This window comes from Mya arenaria, chromosome 14 (genome assembly GCF_026914265.1).
Source record: "Mya arenaria isolate MELC-2E11 chromosome 14, ASM2691426v1".
NCBI classification, from domain to species: Eukaryota; Metazoa; Mollusca; class Bivalvia; order Myida; family Myidae; genus Mya; species Mya arenaria.
This window is the reverse complement of record NC_069135.1, coordinates 39,270,240-39,282,426: the sequence shown is the minus strand read 5'-3', so window position 1 is coordinate 39,282,426 and position 12,187 is coordinate 39,270,240. Positions and strand designations below refer to the sequence as shown.

The 12,187-nt window shown below is 31.0% G+C and overlaps 1 protein-coding gene across 5 annotated transcripts in view; it reads left to right on the top strand.

Annotated features, from left to right (window-relative positions):
- Positions 1-12,187, top strand: part of LOC128217749 (uncharacterized) — a 68,093-nt gene that overhangs the window by 44,265 nt on the left and 11,641 nt on the right. For 4 of the 5 annotated variants that reach the window (XM_052925114.1, XM_052925112.1, XM_052925113.1 and 1 more), the window contains 4 exons: positions 939-1,166; positions 1,928-1,983; positions 6,475-6,510; positions 11,600-11,652. In XM_052925114.1, coding sequence (XP_052781074.1) covers positions 939-1,166; positions 1,928-1,983; positions 6,475-6,510; positions 11,600-11,652 — 373 coding nt within the window. The remainder of the gene's footprint in view (positions 1-938; positions 1,167-1,927; positions 1,984-6,474; positions 6,511-11,599; positions 11,653-12,187) is intronic. The other variant, XM_052925111.1, reaches the window with a different exon arrangement.

Here is a 12,187-nt window from a genome sequence, read left to right as displayed (position 1 = left end):
AAGAAATACTTAATTTCATCTCAGAAAACCTTTCAGTAATTCTATCTCGCCCATTCATGAAATAGACCTACCCGACAAAAAGCGGAGACAGTTTATCATATGTCGTCATTACAATGCAGAATTTTTAGCTTAATAGTTGATTTTTAACATCAAATTGAAACGCTAATGACTAAAATATTTTTTAACAGATCATGAATTAACACTTTAACATGTGGATTTAAGTTTTCATGGCCTGCTGACACAATAAAAACAATAACAAAATAAACAATTGACATGTATACCTGTATACATGTATAAGCGATCCGAGCATATCCAAAGATGTTGCGTTTATCGGATGATAATCACAATTGCAAAAAAAGGTCTTTCAATTTAAGGAATATGTTATTCAACTCTTTGTAATACATGTATATTACTTGCTGTAATATTCACGACACTTTACATGCAATTTTAGGAAGAATTCACTTGAAATGTAACCTTTTAATGAATTATCAACACTGCATGTATTTTTTCATAATAAAATTTGTGATTTGCATAAATGTGTATTCTAATATTCAATAACTTTTTTTCATTAATTTTTATTACATAAAATTATGCTCATATAAATTATCATGAGTAAATATTTTCTTTCAAAACTTACCATAAGATCATTCATTTTAAACTGGATAACTTATCTGGAGGTTATCTTTTGGTTGGTTTGCCCATACAAGCAATTTGATTGGTCAACTTTCATTATTGGATAAATATTGGACCAATCACTTATATTTTGACTAACTTTAACCAAACTAAAGAATAAACTGGTTTGATACAGTTGGTTAAAGAAAAAATATGAAAACCATCTCAACCTTATTAAACAACATTTACCATATATCTGATTCTGTCTTGAAATCTTTAAATTCTCAATAAATCAAGCATTAGCAAATTCTTTTCTCGTTTTGCAGGGAGAGGCTCACCAGACTCAGGCATAGATGAAACTGGATTATCCACTCAGGGCTGTCAGACGCCTAGATCTCTGCAGAACAAGCATCCGGGTGATACAGATGATGATGACACAACTCTCCCTGAATTATCTGCCCCTGACACCAGTCTTCTGTCGGAAGAAGATAAGGCGAATGCTATAAAAAGGCCAGCATCATCGTTTACTGGTCTTCGTCGAGGCCAGTTAGAAGGTACAGCTGTTCAGATTGTTCGTATCTCCTGCGTAACATGGCAGACACATAGAGCATTATCGTCATTAACTTTTGAATGACTTGTTGTGTAATCTTCAAACTTTATAAGCACTTTGGTAATGGTCAGTAGGTGCTGACCATTACTAGAAAATTGATGGGCCCTAGATTCATGGAATTTTAGTGTTTATTTAATTTCTAACAGATAATTCTTATAATAATTCTATGTAACTTGATTGTGCTGAAAAAAAGGAATTATGTTTTTCACTAATAAAAGTTGACAAATACCATTAATGAGGAAATAACAACAGCACATTGATGTGCTATAAATTTTACAAGCATGACTATCATTATGTTGGAATTACTTGATTTACAAATGCTGGAAAAGAAAATGAATGACTTAACCTTAAAGGGCCTCTCACATTTTATATTTCCAGACATGGATAAAAATGGGAACAATTAAAACGTTTGTAACGATGACAAAACATCAAAAGTTTAAAAAGAGCTCCGTTGTTAACATTCATTTGAAAATGTTACAGGAATTGCTCTACTTTGTCGAAAAGCATAAGTAAAATTGAATGACTTTTGGCTTGGATTAACAAAATTATTTTCAAATGAGTACATGGCAGTTGCTGTTTAGTGTATGTTTATCAATGATGTAAAATGAGTCAATTTGAACAAAGTTTGAAAGAAAATTTGCCAATAATAGTATGTGCACATGCTTCTTTAATGATAACATTACACATTGACATACATATTTTTAGGAGAAAAGCTGCGGGCTGAGCGACCCCACACAGCACATGTTCGATTTAAAGCTGAGGTACGTAACGGGACAATGTCATTCACATAAAATTATTTGGTTTTAACATCCTTCCCAACCCCAACACCTTATCCCACCCAAACTCTCCCAACCCTTAAATATCTTGGTGTGGAAAGCTGCTCAGAAGTTGCCTAGATTTATTAAGGTTACAACCTTTATTGTAGTTTCTTCCTTTTTTCTGTGCTAAAGCTGTTGCAGTATATCTATAACATTATTAGTTTTTGATTTTGGCTCCATATTTTTGAACAATTTTAAGTCCCTAATAAATGGTTCAAGCTAAGCTCACACAATTTTTGTGTCAATATAACTTGTGTATTATTCTCATTTTCATACCCCCACCACACAAAATTAAGTATGCGAATCAGATATCAGAATACAGTTAACCTTGTCAGTGAAACACGTTCCACTTGATTTCTTAGATTGTTCTATCCAGGCTGTATTTCCTTCACTTGAGTGTGCGGGGGTATACATCACATTCTGTGATAACTCCAGTTTTAATTTTAAGAGTTTTGATAGACCTAGAATGATTTTTTGTTAAGTGAAACAAGGTACCTTGTAACGCTTAATAAGATTTCTTCGAGAAATTGGGGCCTGGATTAAGATACAATCTTTGTCTCTATCCTTGTGTTTTTGTCAATTGAATGTTTCATTTACCAACACCATCTCTTTAAACTCAATTTTGGATAAAATCAATCAGTGGCTTAAAGCTGCACTCTTACAGACTGAACCTTTTGACAACTTTTTAAACTTTAAATGTCTTGGAACAAGTCAATTTTTGCAAAAACCCATGGAAACCAGTTCTATAAGACTGCTGACAAAATATTAGATTGCAGATTTTTACATTTAAGTTCAAAAATTGATGTTGTATGCATTTTTCTTAAATGGTCAGTAACGGTTTAAGCTATAAAATATTAATTTTCGAATGGAAATATGAAAATCTGTGATCTGATTTTTTGTCAGCAATCTTATATTATTGGTTTGCAGATATTTACGCAAAAAATGGATCTTTCCAAGACAAAAAATAAAAAGTTGTAACAATGCTAAATCTGTGAGAGTGCAGCTTTAAAGCCTATTCATACCAATTAAGTTAAACCAATAATTTTACAAAAATGAAGGTGCTTTATTTCAAAAATTCTTGTGTAAGCAAATTAAACTACATGTAGGCCACTGAACACTTAATTTTTATTGGGTAAATTTTATGGATAAAATATTGTTTACATTTTGATTTTGTAAAATCCCAGGTGATTACTATTTTCATAGAAGTTTGGTTAAAGCTCTGGCTGTCTTTGAAATTACTCTAATTTATTAACCTTTAACAAGTTTATCACAGATTGACCAAGATCTCTATTATTAAACGGCCTTAGCATATTTTTTCATGTATTGTTATTCTGTTTGCATAAAATCTTATTATCTTTTTATGTTGAAAAAATATACTAAATTTAAAGGCACACAATATGGGTTGATGGAAAAAATACCATTTTCCTTGTAATGCATTATCATGTTAAATCATTTGACTTTAAAGCTGCACTCTCACAGATTACCGTTTTGACTACTTTTAAATTTTTTGTCTTGGAATGAGCAAATCTTTGCATACTACTGATATAAGACTTCTGACAAAAGATCAGATTGCAGATTTTCATATTTGTGATGGAAAATTAATGTTTTATGCCTTAAACTGTTACTAACAGTTTAAGAAAAATGCATAAAACATCAATTTTTAAACTTAAACATAAATATCTGCCATCTTATTTTTTGTCAGCAGTCTTTTATAACTCCTTTCCATGGATTTTCGCAAAAACTGGCTCGTTCCAAGACGTTCCTCGTTCAATCTGTGAGAGTGCAGCTTTAATAATACTCATAAACTAAAGTATAATGATTTTGGTACAGATAAAAAATATAAGCGTCTTTATCAATGTTTTTTTTTAGTTAATAGCTACCAAGCCACAAATTTCCCAGTAATTAATTAAAGCAAAAAAAATCGCCCGTACCTAAATCATTGACATTTTTATGTTTTGATAATTTAAGTCTTATGACTGTGTTAAACACTATAATGCATTAAAATTGAAAACATATTTTTTGCATCAACTTACGTTGTGGGCCTCTAAAGCCTCAGTTTAACTCGCGAAATTCAAGGTGAAACATTAAGGCAATATTTTATTTCATTTTAAAAGAACCAATTCAGTTAAAAGCTTTAGAAGTTTTACAATGAATTTGTCCTTAACAAATTGTAATCATATCCCTGACAGTTTGGCCTTTAATCTGTAATTTCTTCAAATCTTGTCATATTAAATTTTGATCTGTCTTACAAATTTCAAAATTAATATGACTTTAACCTAACAACACATTGAAAATATTTGAAAACTGAACTTTTTATGTGATTTTCAAGGTTTTTGTGTGTTTCCATTAGGGGGGTTAAAATTTAATCCCTGCAAAAATATGGATAAACATACCATTAACTTGTAACTTTTGAAACAAACTTTTAAGCCATACTTTGTTTTGCTAATCTCTTACGAAATGTATTTTGTGCATTTCAATGGATTTGGATTAACGGAAATCTTGAAACCGAATTAAAGTCATTATTAACATTTATTTGTAGTTGATAACAAAATGTTTGGTCAATTTCCGTTGTGAAAAGAATTTTTGTCTGATTTTTCAAAAAACGTGGATAGTATATTTGACACCCAAGTTTTAATTGTCTGTAATTGATATGATGGAGAATATTGAATACTTTTCGTCAAAGGAACTTAAAACGAACACAATAATTAAAATCAGTGCTTCCGTGTTTAAGAGCTATTAAGTGAAACGTGTTACTATTATATTTCTACAATTTTCAGGGGAAAAAATCTTGAATAAACTGTTGATATTTGTAAAAAAGAGTGGTGAAATAGAAGTTATCAAATCAGGTTTTTATGCGATAAACTGTGGAACATATGGCTCTGTTTGTTATTAAAAGTACAAACATTGAAGAATGGATCTCCTATTAATTTTTATGTAAACATAATGAAAAAGTTTTCAGACTTTAGGAGTAAATATTGTTCAGAAATGAAATAAATTGGCAATATTGGATTTACACTTTTATGAGCAGTTTCGGATTAAGAGGAATATGATTTTTTAGTGAGAATCGGACACTTAATAATCAAATTGCAGCAATGACAACATTATATTATGATGCTTATGAGCAGATCCAAGCTTTAGAGGTTAGTATAATGTTAGAAATTATCTATAAATGTATACATATTTATAATGTCGCTATAGCTCTCATGATGAAAATAGTTCTAGCTTAGTAACTGAGGCATCTGATGGTTCAATTTTCAGCGAAGTCTTGTACTCAAGAAACGTGCGTAGTAACTTTCATAGGATATAAAAAAAATCTTTTTTCAGGGTATTTATTTGAAACCTTCTATTAATTATCGCTACGTTTTAATCTTTTTTTTCTTAAATTGTAATAAATATTGTTTTTTTCTTTATTCTTAGCTTACTTAACATAAACCGTATCATTTTTTTAGAATATTTACAAGAAAATACCTTTATTAAACATCGTAAAAATTTTCCCGTAATTTTATAAAAATATTGAAAATCAAAGGCATATTATATTTGTTTGATTGGTAAAAATAAACTGAAACAAAAATAAGAAAATGATTTCTATATCATCAGTGTTAGGGTTTTTCAAACAGCATTAATTACATGAAATTGTCATTAAATCCTTGTCTATTAATCAAATAAGAGAAATAACTCCTTTAAGCTATTTCTATTGCTTTTCACAAATTGCCTCCCTGGATTTGCAAGTTTCTGCTTATATGTAATATTTCGGTATTTTTCAAGCTTCAATATTTTCATATAAATTATTTGTATAAAATTATCAATTAATCCTCATAAAGCATTATATATATTCATAAAGCATTATAGTAACATTTTCAACTTAGTTGAACATTGTTTGTTTTTCTAAGCTGACTTTAAAGGAACTAACATTTTTTTAAAACCCAAAGTATGAAAATAAGCAGGTGAATGTTCCAAAAAGTAAATGCATATGATTTTAAAGTAGAGGGCAATTAAAAATTGTTGTTGTTCAAAAAATAAGAATTTTCCGCTGAGTTGATATTTTTCACTAGCCTAGGGGGAGCTTTATGAACACGGCCCCTGGATATTTTAGTGAAAATATTTAATATAAAAAATCATTTCGCTTTTACAAATTACCTCCCTTGATTTTTTTAAGATAACCATTTTTCACAATAAACTTAAACCAACTTTCTATTGCTTTTAAAGATTACCTCCCTTGTTTTTCAAGCCTGTTTTAATCTGAAGTACTTCTTGAAATAAAATCTGTTTATATATATTCACTCAAAATATGAGCTCCCATAGTGTGCGCATGGCTGCTTTTGTTTCTCATGGAAGGGAGATAATAGCTTTTGATTCTATTTTTTATTATTTCCCCTTATTACTTCCCTTGATTTGCAAGTTTCCTTTCAAGTATTGCTACTGTTTCCTCAACAGTTAGAGTTTATAGTTGAGCTACCAGATCAATTAGAAGTAAGTTAAGCTGCTGGGTGACTTGTCTGATGTGTAGCTAACACAGCATTAGTTTGGCAAAGGCATAAAATTAAAGCGATTGTCTTGGCTTGGCTTATGTGTAACTGAAATCTTGCTTGAGTTTGACATGGCTTACATGTATGTGTAACATGTATATTAACTCAGTGTTAGGCCTAGGCTTAAAATTAACTTAGAAATGTGAAACTTAACTCTACTACATTAGGCCAAGGCCTGAAATTGGCTTGGCTTATATGTAACTTGAATCTGTTTTTAAGGCCAATAATTGAAATTGGCTCGGCTTACATGTGTGTGTAACATGTATTTTTAACTGGCTTGAAATTAACTTAGATATGTGAAACTTAACTCTACGTTAGGCCATGGCCTACAATTGGCTTGGCTTTATATGTAGCTTAAATCTGGAATTTTTAGACCAATGATTGAAATTTGCCTGGGTTAAATGTAACTTTAATCTGTTGTTTTTTTAGGCCAATGGTTGCAATATTGCTTACCTTATGTGAAACTTAACTCTAGAATTAAGGCGAATACTTGATATTTGGCTTAGCTTGTGTTAAATAAAAGCATAAATTAACTCAGTGGTTGGTCCAAAGCTTGATAAATGGCTTAGCTTAATAAAGTGGATCTTGAATCTCTGCATTAGGTTATGGCTTGAACATTGTAATGTTCTCAGCCGAACAATTGCACTTAAGTAGCAAAAATCTTAGCTAAGTGTCCAGTGCCATTGTTTAATAAAAAAAACTGAAAGCTTATCAGTAGATTTCAGAATGGTTTTTAATTGTTTGCCAAATTTTTAATTATTTAATCTCAAGAAACTGCACACAATCAGTCTTTGATTATTTCTTCATGAAACTGGATCTGGTTTATAATTTTTTGGCGATATTATGAATTATTATTTTAAGAAACTGCACACAATAAGCCTTTGATAAGTAATTTATGAAACTGGATCATTATATTGCATAACAAATTATCTTTGCTTTGTGCAATCGAACAATAAAAACACGCAGTTTGTTTGTCTTGTACTTGAAAGAAGAAATATTGAATTTACAAGTTGTTAATCTAGGTCAGAAAATTTAAAGTTAAATTTTATTTCTGAAGTTTATAGAAGTCGGTTGATGAATTATATCAGTTCACTCCAGACTTTTGGAATACTTGACTACTTCAATTGGTAATTTTATTTGTTTTTATTTTTAAATAGAATTTCTATTTTGCTTATTAAGTTGAATGTGATTTTGTTTTTCGCTCTCTTTAAATGTTATGATTTGACAGATTTAACATTTGTATAAATGATTATGCAATAGTTTGAAGACATAAAGTAACATTTTTATGATTAAAAATGGGCGGAGTGAGGGTAGGGAATGAGCCCTTCTTAATCATTAAAATTTTACTTCATGTTGAAGAATACTATACTTAGAATACTACCTCATTGACTAGAACATTGTCAATGCAAAATCTAAATGGACCTTGAAACACCCGCACAAAAGTTAAAATTCTTAATGATAAAGCCTAGTATATAAATATTGACTGCCTTGAGGGTGACAGTGCATATTGTCAACCTGAGGTAAATACTGTCGAAAAACTGTAGTATTTTAAAGACTAAAAATACCATTTTCGCTGACAGCTGCGAATCTTGCTGCCATTTTGGCAAGAATTGTCGGCTGGTAAACAAAGCGCTCAGGTGATACAGACTTTAAGTAAAATACCATCAGTAAATCCTGTATTCGTACTGTATTGCCAATTTCATATGTTCTATAGAAGTGAGGTTTTATAATTAGTGCATTTTAAGGTTGCAATGCCAGTTTTATATTAATCATAATTTTTCACATACAAATCCAACATGGCGGCGTATTTGTAGCGTATTTTCATGACGTAAGAGGGTGACAGTGTGGCAGAGGGTGATAGTGCGGGGTGATAGTCGAAAATATTGCCCTGGCGTTTTTACTATATGTTCTATAGAAGTGAGGTATATTAATACTTAATGATTGCCTAATTGGCTGAAAATGTATGTTGTATTCTAATTTCAGATTATCAGCTGTTTCAATATAGTTCTAATAGATGTTTTTAGTTGTAAATTGAAATTATCTTTGTGTCATAGTTTCACTATTTTGCTTCACATTTGAGTAAACTAAACTTAAGCCATTATTAAAAATAAACACAAAGTTAAAAAAATAAAAATTATTAATGTCTTCAAGTTTAAGATTGTTAAATCTTTTTGATGTCGAAACTGGGCCCAGACCTTAATTATTCTGCAGTTTAATCCTAAATAAATCTATCGATACAATTATGATATGTAAAAAAAAATTGTTTTTAAATAGAATTAATTTCTTGAGAATTCATTGTTACTGATCTGATTTTAAGCTTGTCTGTTTGTAGAAGAAAAAAAATGTTGAGTCATTGTCATAGCCTTGGAGTCGTTGTTGATGGCAGCATTGTCATTGTAGTGCATTTTTGGCCTAACTGTTCACAAAGACAATAAACACTTGCATAGCAAGGCCCATAACTCTTACTGAAGTAATTGTTGAGTTTAGCCCCTTTTTTGACACAAAAACAGAAAACATGAACATCTTTAACATTGACCTTTACTCAAATACTGTTGAGGGTATTCATATGAAACTTGGTACACATGTTGCTAGTGACAATCCACACATTTATAACAAGGTCAATCACTCTTGACAAATTGGTCAGTTATGACTCTTTTCCACAAACAAAAAACAGAAGAGCTTTTGCATTCTTTTAAATCTATAAATTCATAGATGAATGGCTTGTATATTGAAAATAGTCAATGATCTTTTACTGAATACATGACTCCATTTAAAAAACGAGAAAAAAAGACTTATTTTGTGCTCATTACTGTAGTGAACAAAAAATTATAATGATTGGTTTCCAAAATCTATACAAATTTTGTCGGAGAGTAATTAGGTGTAATTGTGTAATAAATCTCTGTTTGCTTTCGTTTTCCATTTTGTCAATACCTCTTTTGTGTTTCATGGTAATATTTATGTAGGTATCGAAAATGACAAAAGTAGTTCAAATCTCAGCTACCTAATTTACTTTTATCGATAGCTTTTGTGATTTAAAGATTTGAGCGAGTTTTTATCCAGGTATATGGAAATATTAACATTTACTGACAATTTTTAAAGGTAATTAATTTTTTGTTAATATCTTGTTTTAGAAGATTTCTGTGTTAGTAATTGTTGGTTGATGTAATATTTATTGTCCATTATTAATAATTTTAAAAGTCATAATTATAGATAAGGGTATATTGTTGACATGTATAAAATTGAATATTTCAATATCATATAAATCAAAATAATATTATGCACAGATTGTTCGCAACTTTTTTTAAAGCTAACAACATGATTAATGGCATCATTTTTACCTTTTCAATATCAATTTATTGATGTGCTCATATCTTTAAATATAAATAAGTACATCTGAAACAGTTGTCTCAAATTGTTAGAAGTAGAGAGATCACAAGTGTATCCGTAAAACTTCCAGAGCCGTAAGGATTTGAAAGTTAAGTCAAGACTTTACCAATGTTGTTAACCTTAACAAAGTTCTGAACAATTGATGCATTATCTTAGAACTATACCATATGGACATTATTTATAATGGAATTCATTAACATCCATGCAATATAATTAAACACAGAGGAGCAAAGAATTAGGAATAAACAATATAGTTATTTGTTACCTGAATTTCACTGCCCAAAAAATTAAGTTAGCTAGGTCGGCATATTTTCTTTCATTTAAAAAAAAAATTATACTAAAAGGAGAAAATATGAATTGTGGGTCAGAACAATTTTTGTGCTGCCAGTGCTGGGAATACAAATATTAAGATCAGGTGCAAGATATAAGGGTAGGTCAAGAAACCAGAAGCCAAACGAGAATATAGTAATGAGCAGTGAAGATATTTATGAGAAGGGAAGAAATTAATGGGCATGGAAGAAATTAATGGGCAGGGAAGATATTTATGGGCAGGGAAGATATTCATGGGCAGGGAAGAAATTAAAGGGGCCGGGAAGAAATAAATGCGCACTGGAAAGATATTTATGGGCAGGGAGGATATTTATGGATAGGGGTGAAATTAATTTGCAGGGAAGATATTTGTGGGTAGCTAGGGAATAAATCAATGGGAAGGGTAGAAATTTATGGGAACTGGGAAGATATTTATTGACACGGATGATATATATGGACAGGGGAGAAACTGATTGGCAGGGAAGATATATATGGACAGTGGAGAAACTGATTGGCAGGGAAGATATTTGTGGGCAGCTAGGGAAGAAATTAATGGGCACAGGGAAATATTTATGGGCTGGGAAGATATTTATGGACAGGGGAGAAACTGATTGGCAGGGAAGATATTTGTGGGCAGGGAAGAGATTAATGGGCTGGGAAGAAATTTATGGGCACAGAAGATATTCATGGGCAGGGAATATATTTGGACAGGGGAGAAATTGATTGGCAGAGATGATATTTGTGGGCAACTAGGGAAGAAATTTATGGGCATTGGGAAGATATTTATGGGCAGGGAAAATATGTATGGAAAGGGGAGAAATTAATTGGCAGGGAAGATAGCTGTGGGCAGGGGAGAAATTGATTGGCAGGGGAGATATTCATGGGCAGGGGGGAAATTGATTGACAGGGAAGATACTCATGGACAGGGGAGAGATTGATTGGCAGAGAAGATATTCATGGACAGGGGAGAAATTGATTAGCAGGGGAGATATTAATGGGCAGGGGAAAGATTGATTGGCTGGAAGAAATTAATGGACAACTAGGGAAGAAATTAATGTGCAGGGAAGAAATTAATGGGCTCTGGGAAGATATTTATGGGCAGGAAAGATATGTATGGAAAGGGGAGACAAACATTGTTCATTAAACATTCAATTAATATTACGATTAAAATTGCTGAAGTTTTCATAAAAATATACATGGGAAGTATATATAAACCACTTGTTTGTAACTTCTAAATTATAGTTTCTTTTTAAATCAGGGACAATTATGCAATTGAATTATTCAGGGGGTATATTCTTTGAATAACGATTAATGATATAACATTAATTCTATTGTAGGACCTGCAGTCTGCTTTTGAGGAGGCATTAAGAAAATATCAGGATTTGCCGGGGTATGTATGCTTTGTTTAAACTTTTTATTTTACAACAATTGTGAAGCAAGTTTAATATTAACTTGTGCTAAGTCACTTTCATTGGCACGATGATGCATGAGAGTGTGGTCTTGTTTTGTGGGGAAGCCAGAAAGACTGGAATAAAACCCCACTTAATATCAGCTTAAAATTCTTTCTTTTTATTATGCTTTGAAAATTACTCATTCTATTTAGATCAAACAAAAATAATGTTATGGTTCCTATAACAAACCTAAAGAAAAGTCTAGGTTTGTAGGGAATGTATTTGGTTTTGAAATTTATTATTCTATTGTGTACTAAGTGTTTTTTTTTTTTATTTTGTTTACACATTCTGTAATTAATATTGGTAAAACACAACACAAGTACACTGTATCACTTTGTACAAATAAAAGTGCCACATGTTTTATATTTCCAATGATAAAAAATATGAAAATATTCTTCATATTACATGTTACTTGTGATGGGACTTAAAAATAGGGTTAATTTGGGTAACCGGAACCACAACATAATTTTTGTT